Genomic DNA, 23,247 nt, shown 5'->3' with positions numbered 1-23,247 from the left:
CTATAACATATATGTGCTCTTTTATGTGGGGGTGTGTGGGGGAAACGAGAAAAAATGGGCAAAGAGCTGTGGAGGTGTTAGATATTAAGGAACTGCCTCTGTGCAAGAAATAACTAGGGTTTGCCTTGTGATGTTTCTAAGTGGCAAGCTGCAGACTAGGAGCTGTGGGATTGGGAGGGGGGTTTCTGGGTAGCAGAGCTGAGTGCACAGAAAACTCGTGATGCATAAAGGGGATGTCCTTCAGTAACTGCAGAATGAATCCTCCAGGAAAATCTGGCAGCAGTAAAATTTGTCTTGGGAATGCGAGTTGAAAATCTTTCTGGTCCTCTGTTTTTCTATCTCACTAATCTCTTTCAAGAGGAGGCTGGGGTGTACCTAGGGGCTTAACAAATGGACCAATAGAAGATTGGATATTAGCAATTGGAACTTGTCTGGGAGGCTGGTTCATGTGTGATCATGCATATACAGCGTGAGGGATGATAGAAACCCATGGCTTGGAGTCCTTCCCAGACTATAGTGGGCCGTTCAAATTGGTTGTCAGGCCCTTGGGTCAAATGAGAGGGCTGAAGATGTGTGTATTAATTTTCTAGGTTTACTATGACACAACACCACACAGCTCAAGTGTCTTCAACATTTATTTCTTTACAGATCTGGAGGCTCAGGCTCAGGCTCCATGTTTCAGGGTATTGCCAGGTTTGATTTCTTTCAACGCTTCACTTTTTAGTTTGTTGATGGTTATATTCTCCCTATGTCTCTCCATGCTCTTTCTTCTGAGCATCTCAATGCTTGTAAAGACATGAGTCACGTTAATTATGACCAACACTAATGAGCTGTTCTACAAGCCTTAGCTCTAATAGTGTTAACACTCTTAGAATTCCAACACGGAAATTTGTAGGGAAGGCACCATTTCACCCCATGACCTTAGAAGTCCAAACCTATGTTAGAGTGGCTGAGGTGATGCAGAGGTGGGGCGAGCATCTCAGAGTTGGAAAGGGAGCCAGCTGACAGAGGGGTCTGTGTTGTTGACATGAGTGGGTATGACTGACTGGTTGTCCAGGTCAGTTGTTTGTGGATGGAACAGAATGGTTTAAGGAGCATGAAGAAGCCCCATCCTTTTCTCTGTCATCCCTGACACAACTGAATAGTAAGACATACTGCCCTTGGAGTCTGCTTCTTCTAGAAGAGCTGCTGCTTCTAAAAGTTTATCCCATTCTTAGTCCAGGAAGGCCATCAGTCTCTGTCTTCAGGATCTCCATTGATGGGTCCTACTGTCTCCCTTTCGAGTCTCAGTGTCCAAGTTAAGGGCCATGAAAAAGAGGCCAAGTTAAGGGCCTCTTGTTGTTTTCTCCTGACAGTAGGGTCCATCTTGTTAACCCTTTATAGGCTAGCAGGACTCATAGGTGAGAGGGTGATTATCAGTCACAGGGCTCCATTCCTCCTAAATAAAGATGGGATCTTCCTTTAGGATGGTCCAGGGACTGCTTCACCAGAGGACCTGTCTGTCTATCAGACAGAGTGGCAGATTGCCCCAAAGGAACCCTGTTTTCTGCATGGTTAGTGTAAAGAAGGCCATCTCAGTCCTGTCTCTCCCCAGGGTCCAGAGTGTGACCATATGTGTTCTGTCTGTGCTTCTAAAGCTCCCAGCATCCCTATTTATTGCCTCTGGACCACAGAGTCTGGCTGGGAGGAAGCCAGGTATGCAGAACAAAATTAATGGCTTTGTTTGGGAGTCTCAGATGAGAGAGAGAGAGAGAGAGAGAGAGGGACACACACACACACACACACACACACACACACACACACACACACCCGGAGCAGACAGAGACACACACAGAGAGACAGAGACACACACAGAGAGACAGAGAGAAAGGGAGAGGAGAAAGAGAATATCATGGAGTTTGGATTTGAGAAAGTGTTTGATGCTTCATTTCATAAAATCTCACTCACCAAATTAATTTGATGATCAGGTGGCTCAGATGCTGGCCACTGACCCAAGCAAAAGTCAGAGGCAGATGACAGTGGATCTGCTAGGGAGGAGGCACCAGGAGGAGGCTGCCATAGGGCTCAGAGGCAGGGTGACTCTTAATTAAACTCTTGTCTGATGAACAGCATAACCAGAGCATCAATAACTGCTGACAGATGGATCCAGGTGAGGTGTCAGCAAGAAGGAAAACTGGGGCAGTGAGTTTTGTCCATCTGGATGCTAACGCCCATCAACAGCCCAGACCTTCATTTTCCCATCTATCCTGTGTCATGAGGATGCATAAATGCCCAAGAGGCAGGATGGCCAGAGGGTGGTATACCCTGCTTGTGTTTGTGAAGTGTATGGTTGTCTCTGGGCCTGGCTGTTTCTTTTGTGCACCTAGGTACAGCTGCACAGGTTAGGCACTGCACTTTTTCTGGGACTTGTGTGGCAGTGTCTTTGTATGTGGAAACATGTGTGAGGGTGTATGTGTGTGTGGATAGTGTTTGAATAAAGCAGTGGCCACTCTATAATGTGCTTGAAAAAGCTGAAGAACCTTTCTCCTCCACATGGGGCTGGATGGGTGGAGGAGGAGTGGTCTGGAGATGAAGCCCCACCCCTGTGGAAGAACAAAAGCTCATTCCTCTTTACTAGGTGTCCCAGGCCCCCAGCTGTCTTTCCCATGTAATAAGGAGGGGGGGGGGACAATGCTATTTCTTATTCTTTATTTGCCCAGAGTACCTATGATTTTCTTTCTTTCAGAATCCAATTTTCTCTTGACATTTCTGCCTGTTGTAGCAAAGCATGACCTTTGTAAGAGGACATGGCTGGCAGCCTGCTTTCTGCCTGGGGCTCCCCGGAACTCCTGGCAGGCTCTCTGCCTGTTCCTTTCTCAGAAAGAAGCTAGTGTACCTGGGCCAGCCCTGCCTCTAGGGTGGCTTGTTCCTATCAGAAACCTCTTTGGCCAGTGGCCTGCTTTATCGGGAGCCAGTGCCTTTAGGCTCAGCGAGCACAGGGTCTCCGCAGGCTGCCAGCTGGTAGCTTCTGCAGCATAGGTTGCATTCGGTTGAGCTCTGGAGAAAACTAGGGACATAAAGGCTTAGGCTGGGAATCTTGGCAAATTTTTGCCAGGATTCCCTTTTGAGTTTCAAAGTTTGGGGCTTCTTTAATAGTGTGTGTGTGTGTGTGTGTGTGTGTGTGTGTGTACGTACATATAGGAGAAGGCCAGAGGTCAGCTTTGGAGCTATATACACTAGTTGTATGCAAGCTGGATGGTAGGCTCCAGGCATCTACCTATTTCTACCTCCCCACTGCTTGGGTTACAAACTTATTCTGCCCTACCTGGCTTTGGATGTGTATTCTGGGAATCCATCATGGGTCCTCATGCTTGCGTGACAAATATTTTACTGACCAAACTATGTCCTCAATCCTACTGTTCAGGTTTTATTCCCAAGGATGCTCTCCTTATTGTGCATAGGATGCTATACTTATTGCCATAGACAGTAGGCAGGAGAAACGGAGATAGTAAAAAGACTTCTACCTGGGTGCTGCAAGCACTCAGATTTGTTAAGGCATCACACAGGCTAATAACAATCAAGTCCTAGAGACTGCTACTGAAACCTGTGGCCTTTGATACCAGCTTCTGAGCTCGAAGACTACTGGTTATGTTTGGGCAGTGCCTCTCTGGGAATTTTCTGAACCCATTGCTGTATTTCTCTGAGCAAGAGTATTTGCTTTGGGGAGCTTGCCCTGGGGTTACCTTAAATGATCCTGATATAGTTTTTGTATAATCTGTGTTCTCTTGATAAGTGGGTAGCGGTAGAAGTTTGTAGGAGTAAGCCACAGGGGCTCTGTGAAGCAGAACGTGATGATTTTCATGTCCTGACATGTGTGGGACTTCTTGGGATCATTGAGTCTTCCTGGAGAGCTATGTGGGCTCAGGAACAGAGCAGCAGACTTTGAAACTATTACAAGGGGTCTCTTTCCTTTCTATAGTAGTCCCCTGAACCCTCAGCATTGGATTGCATTAGAAAGTTACTAGGTTTAGGACAGTGTAAGTCCTAGCCATCTTATCACAAATAGGCTGCAGCTGATGAAAAGGGGTTGCCCTCTTCCTTAACTGTTCTTATATTTGAATATCTCTTTTTGTTTCATACTGAGTACATTCTCAGGTCTGTGGGTCTTAGTACCAACCCATTTTTCTGATAGACTATTTGGTTTCACTCTCTAGGTATCTAACAGACATCTCAAGCTCAATGTTCATAAGGAGCAAAAATTCTTTCCTTAATACCTTAACTGCTTTGGATAGATGTTATTTGTAAAAAGCGATGGGTTTATTTTGACATTTTTATACATGCATATAACTTATGAGTTGATACATCTGCCATCGCCTTCTCTTAAGTTTCTCTCCTCTGTTATCTGATCCAAGAGGATAAGTTGGCCCCACTGCCCAAAGTTGATTCATTAGTTGACTTCATCATCTTGCTAAATGCCTCACTAGTCACCAGTGGATTCATGGCTTTCTTTGTTGTGTGACAAAAGACTTGACATAATACAGTTATCCATAAGTTATCCATAAGGAAAGAATATTTTGGTTCATGGTTTCAGAGAGTCCATGCTTTCTCGGTCTCATATCCTTAAGTATTGCATCATGGTGGTATGTGGAAGGCTGTTCAGTCTTGATAGACAGGAGGCAGACAGTACTGCAAGAAGAGGCCAGAGGTAATACATTTCCAAGGATTCATCTAGAGGAATTTTCTCTAGAGGAGTTTCTGCCTCCTCTAGGTAGATCACACCTTCTAAAGTGTCTCTGACTTCTCAAAATAGTGCCACCAGCTGGAGAAGAAACATTCAAAATATGTGTCTTTAGAGGTCATTTCCTATTCAAACAAATAGCATCCACCACTCAAGTCACCTTCCTCTTTACTCAAGGCAAGCTACATTTTCTGATGGCTTTATCTTCAGCACTTACTTTGAACCCACCTCTCCTCATTGCCTTCCTCTCCTCTCCTCTCCTCTCCTCTCCTCTCCTCTCCTCTCCTCTCCTCTCCTCTCCTCTCCTCTCCTCTCCCCTCCCCTCCCCTCCCCTCCCCTCCCCTCCCCTCCCCTCCCCTCCCCTCCCCTCCCCTCCCCTCCCCTCCCCCCTCCCCTCCCCTCCCCTCCCCTCCCCTCCCCTCCCCTCCCCTCCCCTCCCCTCCCCTCCCCTCCCCTCCCCCTCCCCTCCCCTCCCCTCCCCCCTCCCCTCCCCTCCCCTCCCCCTCCCCTCCCCTCCCCTCCCCTCCCCTCCCCTCCCCTCCCCCCTCCCCTCCCCTCCCCTCCCCTCCCCCTCCCCTCCCCTCCCCTCCCCTCCCCTCCCCTCCCCTCCCCTCCCCCCTCCCCTCCCCTCCCCCCCTCCCCTCCCCCCTCCCCTCCCCTCCCCTCCCCCCTCCCCCTCCCCTCCCCTCTCCTCCCCTCCCCTCTTCCCCTTTCCTTCCCCTTCCTTCTCTTCTTTTTTCTCCCCCTTCCACCTTTTGTCTCCCCTTCCTATTTCCCTTCATTTCTTCCTCTTTTCTTGCTTAGAAGATAGTTGAGGTCCCCTAACTATCCTGTCAACTTCATGTCTTCATCTCCCATTTTTTTTTTTTTAAAAAGGTATATAGTTAACAACACATTACCCCTAAGAGCCACCCAACACTTTCTGTTGCTCTTTGGAGTAATACCAGTCTCTTGCCAAGGTCTGTAGATGTGGCATGAATCCCTGGCTTGCTTATCCACAGTGAGTCTCTGTAATGTTATTCCTGGCTTTCAGTTCATCCTTATTATTTCTTTTGCCAGGTCCCACGTTACCTTCTCAGAAGGCTCTTCTCCGAGCACCCAAGTGAAGTAGTCCCCCTCCCAATTTCTCATGTCACTTTGTTTATACTCTTCCTTCTGCTTACTCATTTGTAATTTGAATATAAGGTTTCATCTTTCTTGTTAAAGATCTATCCCTCAGGCCTCAGCATAGCCTATATTTGACTCTTCTATAGCAAGTAAAAGTCTAAACATAACTGCACATGAAAGCATGTGTGTGTGTGTGTGTGTGTGTGTGTGTGTGTGTGTGTGAGAGAGAGAGAGAGAGAGAGAGAGAGAGAGAGAGAGAGAGAGAGAGAGAGGATGTGCATGCAGGTGTGTGTAAACAGGAGTCTGTTTGCTTTGTTACCTATGTGTTTAATAGATACAAATATACACATGTTCATGTGGGGATGGATGTTTATCTAGATGGAATCAGCACTGCATCTGTTCCCATCAGCAGAGGAGTACATTGTTCCTGGGTTGCCATTTCATTTCTCGAGGTATCTAACTTCTACCTTTAAGGGCTGTTGTCACATCAAACATTGTTTGTTGAGCCTGGCGAAGTAATAACCATGAACGTGTTTCTTCTTTTATTCTGAAGACTAATGGCTGCTCCCTTCCCCTGTACATCCTAATGAGAACAATTAAATAGCCATTAGGAGAAGAGATGTGTGAACAAAAGGCTGATGTCTTGATCTCTCGAATGGGCATGTGTTCTGGGGGAGGGACAGGTAAGAAGAATTAATAAGAAATCTGAAGATTTCCTGCCTGTGTGGATGTAAAAGATATTGTGAGCTTGAGTATTCACTGAACTATTGTTTAGAGAAAGTTGCTTCAAACAGGCTCCCTGAGCACTTATGAAAGGGCAGTATGGAGGGGTAACCAAGAGAACCATGTTGCTTCTTGGATGTATAAAACCCTACCCCTTTTAAAGGCTTTAGCATCCTTTTCACAGCTGCCCTGTGGTCTCAACTATTAACCGCAACACCATTAGCAAATGTATATCATGGTATATAAAGGTAGCTATATCATTAGATACATCAGGTAGACATTAGAGTGAAGAAAAAGAAGCAGAGCAGAGCCTGCCTCCAGATGTCAAGTTCTCCATCAAGGGTGTTCCTGATGCTGGATCCATTCTTTGACTACCCCTTTTATTTGTCAATTTTGCAGAAACTTGTCGAGTAACCGGCTCACCACACTCTCCTGGCAGCTCTTCCAGACGCTGAGTCTTCGGGAATTGTAAGTTCGGAATTGAAGACTTTGTCCAGGTGGCGGAGTGCCGGTAATGGATGGGTGGGAAGTATCAAGAGTATCAAGAACTGGAGCTACCTGGTGGCTGGGCTGTTTGGGTTGGATGGCATTGAGCATACCATGTTCAGGGACAGTGACCCACCCTATTTCTGGACTTGACTTCAGATGCTTTTGCTAGGCATGCTGTTAGGAAAAGACAGAATCTTATGTTCTATCAGCATTTAGTTTTGTGATCTGCAGGTAATTAGCAGTAGCAGCTTTATACTTATAATAATAAGGATCTCAATTAATTTCTAATAAGCATCATTTGCTGTACATAATTTTGTAGCTTTACCAGGTATGCTTTTGCTTATGTGAGCTTAGATTAGACAAGAGTCATGGGGGCAGGTAGGTATCCTTTTCTGCATTTTGTGAACTCTGAGCCCCAGAAATTCATTTGAGAATTAACTACAGTTGCATTGAGAAGGACTCACACAACTGATTCTCGAATACAGCCTTCCAGCTTCCGACTGTATCGCCTTTACAGCACTCATGATTTCCTGTCAACTTATTTGGCTTGCTGTTTAGGCATTGTGAGTATGGGAGAGGGCATTTATTTACTTTATCTGTGTGGACTGCTTAGCTCTGCTGCATTCCAAGGCTGATCAATGCAATCCTACCCCAGCCAGCCATTTTGGGTAAACAGATGTTGGCTGGATGAGTGAAAATTCGTGACCACTTCTGGGGAAAATAACTCACGTTGCTGGGTGAGTCATCAGGGTCATCTCTGTGCATGAAGGACAGTGTATTATGTTGAGGGAAGAAATCAAGGAATAAATTGAAATGGAATTGAGGCATGGATGGAGTTAGGGAGTCTGAGTTTTAGAGACACTGCTCATGTGTTCCTTTTTACTTGGTGACTCAGATCCAAATTCCCTGACTGTGAGCACAGGCAGTGTTTACTAAGAAGCAGTGACCATGACCTTGGACTTCTGTCTTGGTTACAGGCCTTTCACCTTCTTTTCTTTCTACCTGCCCAGTTATAACCTTGGTTTTCTCAAACTAGCTGATAGAAATGAGATCATTTACACCCCAGTAACCCATTACCCCTGACAACTTTGCATATTAGCCTTGTCCTTATGGCTTGATTGCTTATATGATACTTTCCAAAGCCATCTCAGGGACAGATACAGAGACATTATCACTTTGAAGGTGTTGCTAACTGGGATTTGTGGTCATCTCTGTATTTAGAAAGTAAAAACAGAAGGACCAACAGTTTAAGTTTAGCTTGAGCTACATAAGTTACAGGCTGGTCAGTTTGGTCTGCACAAGGAGATCTAGTCTTAAAAAAAAAACCAAACAATATTACTGTATATTGCTTTCCTTTCTTAGAATTGTGTAACACACACACACACACACACACACACACACACACACACACACACACACACACACACGAAACCCAAAACCAGCCAGGGTACTACTCTGAAAATTCTGGTATAAGCACCAGTAGACCCAATGATCAGAATTCTAAGTCCCATTTGTTTGAGATTTACGGATACCAGTAACACCTCCTACAATAGCTAAAAGAAGATAAACATAACCTTGTGTATAAAACATTCTCCCAAACATACTATGTCACAGACCTCCAATGTCAGGGACAGTGTACTTGATGTGTTATATTCATTTCATCCTTGAGCTAGATGTAACTTGATGAAGGACTTTTAGGGGTAAATTGGCTTGGCCGTTACAATTATTACCATCACTGATTTCCAAACTATACCTTTGTGCCAGGCACTGTGACAAGGAACTTACTAAGTTATGTATGCTTTTTAATAGAATTTAATCCTTAGAACAATTCTTTAAGGCAGGAATTCTCACTAGCACTCCACATTGGAGGGCACTGAGTTGCTTAGTAAGGGAAGACTCTTGTTTCAGGTCACCCATTAGACAAATGGTAGTGGGCAGACTGAAAGCCTGGACCCACACTTAACTGTCCCCTACTGCTTTTCACCCTATTTTATACTCTGCAGCAAGCATGTGGCCATGACTCTCTGCTAGGTTTCCCTTTGTATCAGCCATATATTTTATTGCCATGGCATGGATAAGTTATAACTTTCCTCTTTTAGAGCAGTGGGTAAAAGGAGACTGATGAGACACAAGTTTAGAGAGGATGGGTTTGTTTTAGCTTACAACAGAGAGGATATTGCCCATCACAGTGAGCAAGGCATGGCAGCAGGAACATGGGGCAGCTTCTGCAGTCAGGGATCAGAGCGAGATGAAAGCTGATGCCCTCTCACTGTCTCCTTTTTATTCAGCCTGAGACCCTAACCCATGTAATGGTGCTGAACACATTTAGGGCATGTCTTAGCCCCTCCATTAACCCAGTCTACAAGCTCCTTCACAGATATACCCAGAGGTATGTCTCTTAGGTGATTCTGAATCCAGCCAAATTACAAATGATAAAGCAGGTAATAGGTACTTTTCTGTTTCGGAAATAAAACACCATGAGCAGTGCAACTTATAAAATGAAGGGTTTATTTGTGGCTTATAGTTCCAGTGGGATAGGAGTCCATCACCAAAGTGGCATGGAGCATTACGGCAGGCAGGCAGGCAGGCACTAGAGTAACTGCCAAGAGCTTACATTCTAACCCACAGGCCGGAAGCCAAGAGAACACACTGTGGGTGGAAGTGGGCTTTTGAAACCCCACCTCAAGACACAGCTCTCCCTACAGAGCCACACCTCCCAACTCTTCCCAAATAGTCACCAACTGGGGACCAAGTTTTTAAATGCCTGAGACTCATAGGGGACACCTCACTCAAACCACCACAAAGCATAATGACCTCAAACTGATTGGGGGCAGAAGGCCTGTCTTTCTTGCATCTAGTTCTTCTAGGATCCCTGCCCCTTCACATAGCGGAGGCCAGAGACAGCACTCCTCAAGAAGTTGTCAGGGTCTGCTAAAGGCTGAATTATTGAGAAAATGTTCAGTGTTCTTTCTAAGAAATCGTTGGATGTGAAATCAATTGTGTGCTGCCCCGGTGACCTGCTTCATGGGGATTTAGAAACAGTTGTTCTGTGGATATATATTTAAAGAAAATGTCACATTTCTCCCAGAGGATCATGGGATTCTGCATTCATCTTTGCCCGGGATCAATACACCGGTGAGCTAGCTGTAACTTATGGAGGAATGAAGACATTCCTGGCGGTGTGAGTCAGTGTATGAGTGCCACCATGTCCAAACAGTATTTTATTTCTGTCATAGTGTTAAATCAGAAAAAAATTATAGTGGTGGATGAAGAAGCCCCCCTCTAATGAGCGATCACCCTGGTAGGGGTCTATTTTTTGAGGAAGAATTGAATGCTGAGAGTGGAAAATTTATCTTTGGGCTGAAGGGGACTGAACATTGGCTCTTAGCTGTGGCTATGATTAAAATCCAAACAATTGCATTTCCTGGCAAATGGAAGAGGGGGTAGGATTTTCTTGTCTGACTTCTTGATTAGTCCACATGGCGCCATCTGCCATGAGCCGTCTAGACCGCCAAGGTCTGCTTGATGGAGCCTGTGGGACGAAATTTGGGGTTGTATCCGGTGTTTTCAGAGAGAATGGTGGCCTTGTAGGAGATAGACTCAGTGTGCTGAGATAGCCAGGAGAGTCATGAGACAGCTGTGTGAGGCTTCCAGTGAGCATCTGCAGAAACAAACAGGGTAAATGGGATATCTAACTATTTCTTAGCATGTTCCCCTCTGCCATGAAGGCTCCTTTGAGGGTCTTTGCCATGCTCCATCCAACCTCTCTCCTACAACATAATTCTTCTTGTAACAGTTGATGGTGTAGTTGACAGAGTTGAAGCTCTTCATTAGAAAGGCTGAGTATGCATTCCCATTGGGAAAGAAGAAAGGCACCCAGTAATGAATAAATACAGGGTCCTGGCTCATCCTTGAAGCTACCACATATGGGAGTTATTTTAACCTGTTTTGCAAATCAGGGATTCAAGGCTAAGCCAAGTCAAATAACTAGGCCAGGATGACATGGCTGATGAATTGGTAATCTGGAGACTAATATTATGATGTTCAGGATGGTCACCACGTGAAGCCACTGTTTCCAAAAATCATTCTTTTTTACCCCCTCAAATAGTGCCACACTCTGAATTCTCAGCTTGTCCTTCCAGGAGCCAAGATGGCTGGCACCCCTAATAGGCAAACCCCAAATCATCAAATCATTTCAGAGTTCTTGCTGTGTGCCAAGACCCTTCTTGTAGTCTTATTTTTATGAGGTTCGAGGGAGGACCTTTGGCAAACACCTGACTAAGTCTTCTTCCAGCTCAGGAAGTGCCCTTCTTACAGAGCAAGCTGAGACTATCTTCTGAACTTTGCTATGGAGTAGCCAGCAGTATTTCAGTGGTAGATTTGATGGACTCTGGCTTGACATAATACTTGCTCAGGAGTTTCTGGCTACTATCCTCCCCCACCCCGAAACTGGAACTGTCTGTCCTAAAATCAGAACAAGATTCAGCAAGATTGTTTTAGAGATAAAGGATGAATAAGGAAGAAAAGATGTTTGGGTTCTGAATCCCATGGTATAACTTAGGCAATGGCAAGAGGCACCAGAGGTTCATCAGCCCACAACACAGAAACCCTCCAGAAACCCTCTGAGGACCTTTAGTGCATCCTCAGCAGGCTTCTCTTAATACCCCACAGACATGGAGCAGATGTGATTAAAATAGATTGGAATATTTCATTTTCTTAAAGCAAAGTGATAATTACTGCTGTTGTAATTTGCAGATTTAATCGACTTTGTAAAACACTCAGTGTTAAAGAAGGCTGGGCTGACCCTGGCATTGTCCTCCTCCCTGTCTTGACTGGGATCACTCTGAAAGCCCTCAGACAAGATACATCCATCCAAGGAGTTCCCTCACTTAACTCTATTGCTAATGTGGTAGTTTTGGCTTCTTTGTGACTCCCTTTTAACTCACGAAGCATGTAGACACATATTAGTGCGAAATAGAAACTATGTGGAATATGATTCGTCTGAGTTGAGTCCTGGAGGATTTTTCTGGCAGTTCCGTTTCTGATGTCTGCCTTTTTAAGTCACTGCAAACCTGGTGACTTCAAAATGATGAAAACATTTTTGTTCATCATCCTGAGGCTATAATCTGAGTTAGGGTGTCACCAGAGCCCCTCTACCTTCAAAGGCTCTGGGGTTTAAGACCTCTCTGACATTGCTAGATACTAGTTGCTCCTGGTGCTTTTGGGTTTGTGGCAGCATCCCTGGTCCCACTTTCCTCATGGCTGACATCCATGCCTCCTCCAGACCCTTTCTAAAGATACTCGTTCTTGCAGGTCAGTTTAGGAACTACCTCAGAATGATGTAAAGCTAACCCTTTAGCTTACCTTGATCCTGTCAACAAAGATCATACTCATGGGTCCTGGGGTTAGGACTTGGACAAAATATATATGGAAGGCACTGTTCAACCCATTACTCAGGATAACTGAGTTAGTTCAACTTGCATCTTCTATTTATTCACTTTTAATATAGTCGATTATCTCCAGGAGGCCTAGGCTATACCCCTTGTCTGGTGGACAGCGGCCTTACCCCTGCACATGTGGATCTCCTCTCTCTTTTGTACAACCTGGATCCAGAATTGTACCTGGCAGTGCTGATGGTCTGAAGGGGAGAGGGAAGCCACCCTCATGATGACTGGAGGGGCAATCAATGTTTTCTGAACAAAGTCATGGCCTTGGCTGATCCTGCAAAGCAGGTTTTTTTTTTTTTTTTTTTTTTTTTTGCCTGTGACTGTGACTGTGACTGTGCCTGAATGAGGCTGAGTTAATCTTGTGGGAACTCCCCAGGGCCCTGCAATTAGGCTGTGGGCCATCTTGAGGCCAGGGCTGGGCACCAGTAAACTGTGCCCTGAAGCAGTTGCTGCTGTATTATTCATGGGGCCTTTTGCATTATTGATGGAGCATAGAGCAGGGCTCTAAGCTACTGCCCCAGCAGCTATGATTGAGACTCCTCTGCTGAGCTTGGACTGCGTGGGAGAAGGGAACCACAATGTCCAGCTTAGGACTAGGACCTTTGTGTCTCTCTCTCTCTTTTTTTTTTTTTGTCAATCTTTTTTCATCTGGATGAAAAGATGATTGTGCATTGATCCATGGGATATGCAGAGTGCTACAGTTTGGAACTTAAACTGTATTTTGCGAGGATGTCTTCTTAGCCACCCCACATACCCTCATATTCCTGAGCAGTTTCTAGCAGACTCTGGTGAACAGCAAGGCACCAGATCTTCAGGTACACCCCTTCCGCTGGAACAAGCTGTGTAAGCAAAGCCTGGGAGAGAAAGGATGGAAGGAAATGAGCTGTTACTGAGCCAACGCCTGGCATGTCGCAGACAGCTCAGCTGACTCTTCTGCCAGCCTCAGGATACTTTGGCATAGTCTGTCTTTTGGGCCACTGAAATGTTGGGTTGTATCCTCACATGAAATCCAACAAGAAGGTGGACTGTATTATGCTCTATGTGGCTTGAGGCAGTGCTGCTTGAGCTCCTTCCTCACTTGTCTGCTCTTTTCAGTGTAGGTAAATAATTTGTATTTATACATCTATTTATTAATAAATGGCTGCATCTTGTCAGGCAAGCAGCTGGGGAAATCCAGGCTGACGTGGTTCAGTTTGTGCATCTTGGAGCCTCTGGACTCTCAATGCCATTCAGTGGGGTTATCAAGGCCTCTCCCCAGGTCTCTGCATGGGGAGCCCAAATCATTCCTTTCCAAAGACTGCCCTCTTTTACATTGATTGTACACGGATCTTGATTTTCTGCTTTCCTAAGGACGCCTTTAGGATCAGATGTCCCTGACTTCCCCACACTGCTTCCTTGGAGAAGGTTAAATGAAATACGTGTGTAGGACACTGCCACAAGAATAATAGAAGTACTACTCTGGTTACTTTGTGTGTGTGTGTGTGTGTGTGTGTGTGTGCGCGCGCACACAAGTGTACACTGTGACCTGGATCATAGAGGTCAGCCTGTTAGTCCTCAGGTGTCAGTCACCTGTTTTGTGGGACAGGGTTTTTTATTTGTCCCGGACTCACTAACTGCTAATTAAACTCCTGAGCTTCCAGTTCTGCCATCCCACCACCAGTCTTATTAGTGTTCACCTGATCTTTTACCATGGGTCCTGGGAATTTAAACTCAGGTTCTCATGATCAGACAAGATGTAGTTTGTCAGCTGATGTATCTGTCACATCCCCACACTTGGTTCTTTCTCTTATTTCTCTTTTACGTTTTTCTCATCTGTCTCATTTCTCAGCTACAGAGGCATCTTATATAGCTCTGGGGCCATCTCCTCCAAGGTTTCCTGATTCACCTTCCCTTTCCTTCTCCAGGACCTTGACCTCTCCCTCCTCTGACTTTCTTTCTTTTTCTCCCTTTCTTCTTTCTTTATTTCCTTTTTTGACTTTTCTTTCTTTCTAATTAATTAATTCACTTCACATCCCAATATCAGCCCCACTCCTCCCAGTACCTCCTCACACAGATCCTCCCCTAACTCTGCTCCCCTTCTCTGAGAAGGGGTCCTATGGGTCTCTGCATCTCTGGGTCTCTGGGTCTCTCTCTCTTTCTCTCTCTCTCTCTCTCTCTCTGTCTCTGTCTCTCTCTCTCTTATACACACACACACACACACACACACACACACACACACACACACACACGACTAGCCTGCCCTGACTTTCATTCCTGTTGTACTCCATGTCACTGTCTACTCATGCTTTCTCCTTTGCGTTCAATCCAATGTTTCTTCTCCTGGTTATTTCTCACCCTCTGGAGACCAACAGCCCACCCTTCATTGCACATTTCCATCCTCCTCACTCTTTCTTTCCCTCTGCCTTCTATTCTTCCCTTTCCTTCTATTTTAGCAACACATCAAAGCATCCCTTGTTGTCTGCAGAACTCTTGTATCTCTTCCCAATTTTAGTCTCTGTACTCTAGTGCCTTAAATGGTGGACAATGGAAAAGAAGGAAACCTGGGGCAGAGTTCCTATGATCCTCTCAGGTGAAGGTAGGAGATGAGGTGATGTTTTCTTTCATAATGCCCCCTGAGGTACCATTTGTCCTTTCTACTCGTATCCTCTTCTGAGGGGACCGTGGAGCCTTTCAGAGACTGCATGACATGGAAGCAACATGGCTTTGACGAGCAATAGCATCTGTGGCAATGCATAGTGGTGCTGTGCATTTTCCTCAGTTTCAATTTATTTATTTTTATATTTAAAGAATATTTTAAAATCAAAATGTAATCATATCAATTCCTTCTTCCCCTTTTATTTTCCTAACATCTCCCATGATCCCTCCTCACTCCTAAATTTTTGTTATGTGTATATAATTTCAGGTCCAAGCACTCTATATTGTGTGACTAATTGTGGGGTCTGGAGTTCATGCCTAGGAGAGACTAATTTTTCCTCTCAAAAAATCATTAATTTCCTGCAGTTCTTTGTCTTGGGATTGGACCTGGTGAAATTTTCTCTATTTTGTTTTAGCATCTATTTGATATTGTCATTGTCCAGGTCTTTGAAAGGCAGCCATTCATGTGAGACAACCTCAGAAACAGACTTCCTGGTCCTCTGGTTCTTACAGTTGTTCTGCCCCCTATTCCTCAGTGGGTCTTTGGTGTAGGAGTCATGTTTGTAGAACTGGTCTCTCCAGGATCCATTGTATTTTACATTGTGTTTGGTTGTGTTTTTCTGTGATGGTCTCCATTTGCTGTAAAGAGAAGCTTCTTTGGTGAGTAGTGAGAGCTACATTTATCTGTTGGTATAATGTTACATTTTAGACTATAGTTGGGAACTATGTCTAGGTTTCTTGTGCCAGGCGTGGTTTCCCCTGCTGGTTGGGCCTTAAGTCCAATTAGACAGGTGTTGATTTTCACCAACACATGAGTGCAGCTATTGCACTTTTAGGGATATTTTAGAGATATCTCACCATGCTGATCATTGTTGTGATTGATAGGCATCACAGCTGTATAGGATTATTGATTGATTTCCTCATCTGGTAACTTGCATAGTACTTTTTGATATTATAAAAGACAGACTGCAGGAAGGAGGCTTTCAGTCTAGATCAGTGGTTCTCAATCTTCCTAATGCTGCGGTCCTCCAATACAGTTCCTTATGTGGTGACCCCCAACCATAAAATTATTTCCTTGCTACTTTATAACTATAGTTTTTTTTTTTTACTGTTATGACTTATAATGTAAATATCTGATATACAAGCTATCTGGTATGCAACTCTCAGAAGGGTCATGATCCCTCAAAGGGGTCTCGGCCCACAGGTTGAGAACTTCTAGATTAAATCTAGCTCCAGTCTTCCAAGTCTTGTGCCCTAAGTGAGTGGTGTCTTCTTCGGTAGGGGCTGACCTTCGACCTTTCAGAGGCAACCAAAGATAACAGCAATAGTCTATATTGTTTTGGGACCCACAACTCAGATGGGTTTTCCATGCCACATACTGGAGTTTTTGTTAGGTCTTGTCAGCACAAGTGATGCAACTTTGATTTGTGCATAAGTATTACTTTAGGGAGCTGTAAAATAATTCCCTGAGGTTTTATCAAACAATTTTGGGGGTTATCTGTCCCTCTCCTCTCTTTCCCCTTTTGTATTGACTTCACTATCTTCTTCCAATCACAGCATCTCATTTCCACTTTCCCCTTTCAGATCACTTGTATCCTGTTATTCCCGTTAAGCTCTCCCCTTCTACACTACGGTATAAAAGTCCCTTTATACTTCCTGGTTTCTTCACTTACTGCATATTGTATACCCATTCCTGATGATTCACAGCTAGGAATCTTTTGTTTTTCTGGGTCTAGGCCACTTGTTTAATATGATCTTTTATAGATTCATCAGTTTACTTGCAAATTCCAAAGTTTCATTTTTTTCTTTACAGCCGACTAGTATTCCATTGTGTTTATGTACCACATTTACATTATCCATTCATTTATTGAAAAACATTTAAACTATTTCCATTTTTTAACTATTGTTAATAGAGCAGCTTTGAACATGGTTGAGCAAGTATCTGTGGAGATGGATGTTGGGTCCTTTGAGCATATGCCAAGGATGATACAGCTGGGTCACTTGATAATTTGATTTTAGTTTTTTGATTATTTGCTATACTGATTTCCAGAGTGCGGTTATCTATTTTATTCCTACCACAAGTGGATGAGGACTCCCTTTCCCTCCATCACCACTAGCATTTGTTGTTAACAGTTTTGTTGGTCTTAGCCATTCTGACTTTCTGAATGTGGGAGACAAAAATCACACGGTCACTTCAGTAGATACAGAAACAGCCTTTAACAAAATCTAGTATGCTTTCATGGCAAAAATCCTAAAGAGAGTAGAACATACCTCAACAAAATAAAGGCCGTGTATGACAGATATACAGTTAGCATTATCCTAAGTGAAGAAGAACTTGAAAAATATCCCATTTGAATCAAGAACAAGATGGCTGCCCACTGCTTTCACTTCCTTCCAATATAATGCTCAAAGCACTAGTTGGAGTAATAAGAGAAGAAGAAATTAAAGGGATACAAATAGGAGATGTCAAATTATCCCAATTTGCAGATGATATTATATTTGATGTTATGTATAAAAGTCCATAAAATTTCATCAGGAAACTTTTAGATGCAACAAAAAATGATTACATCGAAGTGGCAATATACAAAGTCAACTTATAAAAACCAGTAGGCTTTCTATACACCAATAACAAATATGCTGAAAAAGATATCACAGACACATTTAAATTTACAGTATCCTTAGATAGTAAAACACCTTGAATGTAACCCAACCAAGGAGGTGAAAGAACTCTTCAACGAAAACTTCTGATGTACGAAGAGATGAGAGGGATGCTGGAAAGTAGTGAAACAGCCTATGTTCATGGTTCAGTAAAACCAGTACTGTGAAAATGACTGTCTTACAGAAAAGCAATTTACAGTTTCTATGCAATTCCAATTCAAATACCCACAGCACTCTTCTCAGGAATAGAAAAAAACATCTTAAAATTTATATGGAATTAGAACAGACCCTGGCTTGGATAACCAAAGCAATTCTGAGCAGAAAAAAAATGATACCAATGGCTGGCTATTGCAAATTACAAGGCATATTATAGAGTTATAGCAATACAAACAATGTGGTACTAAAATTAAAACAGACATGTAGACCAATAGAAGAAAACAAATGACCTAAATATGAACAATTGTAATACTATGTCTATCTGATATTTGACAAAGAGGCAAAACACACACACACACACACACACACACACACACACACACACACACATTAGAGGCAGCATCTTCAATAAATGATGCTGTAAAAACTTCCATTTCATATGCAGAAGAATGGATTTATACTTATATCAATCACCCTGCAGAAGTATCATCTTCAAGTGGATCACAGTGGTTTTACTTTGAAACCTTGAATGTTAATTCTGCTAGAAAAAAAAAAAAAAAAACCATAGGTAGTACCCTACGAGATATAGGTGTAGGAAGGGACTTTTTGAGTAGGACTCCATTAGCCCAGGAATTAAGGTCAACAACTGACTACAGGATCTCATACCCCACCCCCCACCCCCCACCCCCCACCCCCCCCACCCCCCCACCCCCCCACCCCCCACCCCCCACCCCCCCACCCCCCACCCCCCACCCCCCCCCCGCCAAAAAAAAAACTTATATGGGCAAGGAATGAATCAATGAAGCAAAGAAGAAACCCAGAGGGTAGCAAAAAATGTTTGCCAGTTTCAATGTGAACAGGAGTTCAGTAACACAGGTCTAGGCCCTACCAACCGGTCTTGCTGATTCCCGTATGTGAGTTAGAGAAGATGACCCTCATCAGCAGTTGATGTGACTCCATTCCAGAGCACTGGGTTTGAGATTCAGCTTTGCATTGGCTGGATTCTTTGAGAAATGCACAAACCACACAACTGTACCTGGTGATCCCGTGTTTATAAAACATTGTAACAGATGGACCAAGCTTTAGTTCTTATCTCCAGTGGTTTCCTTACTACTCTGTAGGCAAATTCCACATGCCCCAGTTTGCTGGTAAACTCTTCCACCACTTCTATTTCCCCCTCAGGCGCTCCTTGACATGAGTGCTGTACCCTGGCTAAACTTTGCTTTCCTTGATGGCTTCCTTCTTTCTACCTCTTTCTTTAGTCTTCTTGGCAAGAGCTCTAGAAGTCAGGGCCACATTGTGGGTGGCCCACTGGGCTCTACCGCACTTACCCTGGGAAGTCTAAAAACAGAGGATTATGTGAAAAACTCAAGCATGAAGCATGCATCTTAACTCCTCAAATTAATTATTTTTCTCACTGCTGTTATTAAATAATTCACAGAAGCAACTGAAAGAGGAGTTTATATGTGGTCGTGGTGGTTTGAGGGTACATTCCATTATGATGGTGAGTTTATGGTGGTTGGAGCACAAGGCAGCTGGTCACATTGCATCCACAGTTAGAAGCCGAGAGATGAGTGGTAATCCTCAGCTTGCTTTCTCTTCTATAACTTAGTTCAGGATCTCTCAGTCCATGGGATGATTTCATCCATATTCAGGGAAGGTCTTCCTTTTTCATCTAGTTACTTTATACAAAGAGGTGTGTCTCCATGGTGTTTATAAATCCAGTCATCAAGGTGACGGTGATGATTAACCATTCTACCCTTCAGACTTTGGATGGACTTCCCTGTTTGTGCAGGGAAACTAGTGGCTACCTGTTGGGATTGCTGGGAGAAGCAGATGCTCAAGAAAGGTTGGGTCTCTTCCCATTCCTTTTGTCTGAAAGAGCCTGAAGATCAAGGAGAAGTCATGGATGCTCTCAGGCTAAGAGGATGATAAGCTGTGTGGCTGTTGGTACATTCCACCTGTGATGCCCTAGTCATTTGGAACATGGTTCCTCTCTCTGAACCCCACTCTTTTCCTACAAGCTGACAAATGCTGATGCTTGCCTAACTATTTTAGAACTTGCCAGTTGTCAAAAATACCCAGTGCTTAAAAAATACGCAGTGACCCAAGTGCCTTTCCTCCAGGTGCCAACAGATCGATCCCCTCAATAGACCAGAGAGAGAATCATGTTCCCCTAATGGCCCTGACATTCAGATTCAGCTTGTGCTCTTTAAGGGTTTGGGGGATTGATTAGTGCTGTTCATCACTCTCCTAGTACCCCAGTAGAGAAGGGATGTGACTTATTCTAAATTACAAGGAGAATCTGTGGAGAACAAGGGCTTTGAACTTGACTCTTTCCCTATCAGCCATTCTTCTTCACTGGGGTGAATGCTCCCGGAGGACAAGGACTGCCCTATTCATCTCTCTATTAATAGTATTCAACCACAGCCAGATACCGAACAGGTGCTCATTAAGGAGTCATTGAATTCATGAAGGAATAATGCTGGTCTCACATGGGCTTATAATATATCTTGGAAATAGCTAACTACCTATTCCCCCAGTGAACACGTGTTTGGGGATCAGTCTTAGGTACTGTGAATGCAGCGAGATACAAAGCAGGTTACATCTCTAGCCTCAATAGAGCCTTTAAAAAAAAAAAAGAAAATCTGGGAAGACAAAGAAACAAACCAATATGAATATTTAAGGTGTTACGAAATGGTAATAGATTCTAGACATAAGAATGCAGCTAGTGAAGGGATGAACATTATCAGGACAGGATTGCGGTGACCTTGGTGTAGATGATGGCCAGAGAATGCTCTACAGTTTCTTAATGAAGTCATGGGAACCCATCTTACAGATAGGTTGGGAGAGAGTTTGGCAGGCAAGTAAGACAGCAAGGGCAAAAATTCCAAGGCAGGTTCAAACCAGTCATACTAGTGAGCTAATACACATCACGGTGAGTATGGCTGGATAGGTTAAGGGGGTGAGGGAGGAAGTGACCTCAGGATGATGGAGAAACATAGGCTGAGTATGGCTTTACTGATGACAAGGCAGCAGATGACATTGTGGAAAGTGGTGGTGGAGGGTTCATGGGGCTTTAAATTCCAGTATAGTTGGAAGCCATAGGATGGTTTTAAGGAGACGAACATCTCAGCTTGACACATGTAAAAGAGTCTCATTGCCCAATGACTTAAATGAGGTAATTTTTTTCAGTGAAATTATTAAGTTTGAAACTAAGTTCATGAACTTAATGCTATTTATTTATTACTTTATTTTTTTGTAATATTACATAACTTCCTTTTTCTTTTACTATTATTAATATTTTTTATTTCACTTGCAAGCATGTGTGTGTGTTGTGCATGTATGTCTATGTATGTGGACATGAGTGTATGTGAGCATGTATGTGCACCTGCATGTGGAATACAGAAGCTCTTGTTGAATGTTTTCCTTGCTTGAATCTGGAGCTCACTGGTTCCAGTTATTCTGACTAGCCAACTTGTTCTAGGAACCCTGTGTCTCTGCCTCCTGAGTGCTTGGACTATAGGTGGGGCCATGGACACTTGGCATTTACAGAATTTTATAGGTCTAGGGATCCAAATTCCTATCCTCATGCTTGAGTGGCAAGCACTTTATCAGCTGAGCTACCTCCTCAGTCTCCTTCCCTTATTATTTTTTAATTTTAATTTTTTACTGGTGTATATTCATTATAAAAAGTAAAGGATTCCATTAAGACAGTCTATTTCAAGTGTAACATGTTTTTGACAATATTCACTCTTAAATGTTCTTCTTTCTTTCCTCATTCCCTAGCTGCTTTCCTACTCCCATTTCTTCCTTTACCTTTCTTCTGATTTTGTGACTGCCCTTATATCTGTCCCTATCTCTCTGTCTTGTCTCTCTGTCTTTGACCCTGTCTTTTTGTCTATCTTTCTCTGTTTGTTTTTCTCTATCTTTGTGTCTCTGTCCCTGTCTCTCTCTCTCTCTTTCTCTCTCACGGTTTTATGCATCTATATGAAGTCTAGGATTCTAGAATGAGAGGAAACATGATGATTATTTATCTGAGTCTGGCTTATTTCATGGAGGAGCACCAGGGGTCCATTGGCCTCAGCCCTGGGAGGGAGCTGAACCATCCACCGTTCAGGGATTCCTTCCCCTCTCTTCTTGCCCACAGGAGACTGGAGCAGAACTTCTTCAACTGCAGCTGTGACATCCGCTGGATGCAGCTGTGGCAGGAACAGGGGGAGGCGCGGCTGGACAGCCAGAGCCTTTACTGCATCAGTGCTGATGGCTCCCAACTCCCCCTCTTCCGCATGAACATCAGTCAGTGTGGTGAGTGAGCATCAACACTGCCTGGTCTGGCCAGCATCCCACACACCCCAGAGAAGGGCTTGTTCCTCAGGCTGGCCTGCCAGGGCCTCTTTGCCAGCTGTCTCCAGCCTTGACCACTGTGGTGGGTGCAAATGAGATGAAACTTTACCCTTCCTGGTTATTTCTGTCTTGCCAGCTGTGGAAAGGGTAGTCCTAGAAAGAAAGCCAGAAAGGAATCCATGTGCCTTTCTTAGCTGATCCCTTTCTCTCTGAGTCACCTGTCAATCAAACATGAAGAAGCATGTTTTAATGTGCAGTCTCTAGACTTACTATATTGGGAGCTTCTGAGGTGTTTTCTAGAACACTTCTATGCCCAACCAGAGACTAGAGAATGGAATCCCATGGGAACTGGACACGCACCAATTTGTAAGACAGTGCCCAAGTCAGTTGAAGCTACAGGTGTGGTTGCTAGAACAGAATTCTATGAACAGGTGAACCACTCAGACCCTGCTATGTAGGAGCATCCCACTGTATGTACTTCAGTTCTTAGTTCTGCATTCTCTGGAGTGGGAGCTGTCAATCAGCTGGGGGTGGGGTTATAGTTAGTAATTGTCACATTGATCTGACAAGAGCAATTAAAAGACGGAAGACTTTGGTTCACACTTTAAGTGTATGGCCCATTATGGCAAGGAAGGCCTAGCTGCATGAGGGCAGTTTGAGGCAGTTGTCTACTTTGTATCCAGAGTCAGGTTCAGAGACAAGGATGAGTGTGGGTGCTCAGCTCAGCATCTCCTTTTTGTTTAGTTCAGGCCCTCGCCCATAGAATGGTGTCTGCCCACTTTGGTTAATCTCTCAGGCATGCTTAGAGGTGTATCTAGGTGATTTTTGAGCTTGTCAAATTGACACCATCACAAGGGTCTTGCACAAGTTCAGGAAAGTTGTTCTAGCTGTGCCAATGTTGTCATTGGGCAAGGCAAGAAGGACCACTGTCTGCCTGGTAGAGGCAGAGCTTCTCTGTGTACTGTCACC

The 23,247-nt window shown here is 44.0% G+C and overlaps 1 protein-coding gene across 6 annotated transcripts in view; it reads left to right on the top strand.

Annotated features, from left to right (window-relative positions):
- Ntrk3 (neurotrophic receptor tyrosine kinase 3) overlaps positions 1-23,247 on the top strand; it is a 383,383-nt gene that overhangs the window by 94,594 nt on the left and 265,542 nt on the right. For all 6 annotated transcript variants that reach the window (XR_013111122.1, XR_013111119.1, XM_076936090.1 and 3 more), the window contains 2 exons: positions 6,947-7,015; positions 22,082-22,239. Coding sequence is in view for 4 of the 6 variants with exons in the window: in XM_076936090.1 (XP_076792205.1) it covers positions 6,947-7,015; positions 22,082-22,239 (227 nt within the window). In the remaining 2 variants the exon portion in view is untranslated. The remainder of the gene's footprint in view (positions 1-6,946; positions 7,016-22,081; positions 22,240-23,247) is intronic.

This window comes from Arvicanthis niloticus, chromosome 1 (assembly GCF_011762505.2).
Source record: "Arvicanthis niloticus isolate mArvNil1 chromosome 1, mArvNil1.pat.X, whole genome shotgun sequence".
NCBI lineage: Eukaryota > Metazoa > Chordata > Mammalia > Rodentia > Muridae > Arvicanthis > Arvicanthis niloticus.
The sequence above is the reverse complement of the archived record's forward strand: the minus strand, read 5'-3'. Positions and strand labels throughout refer to the sequence as shown.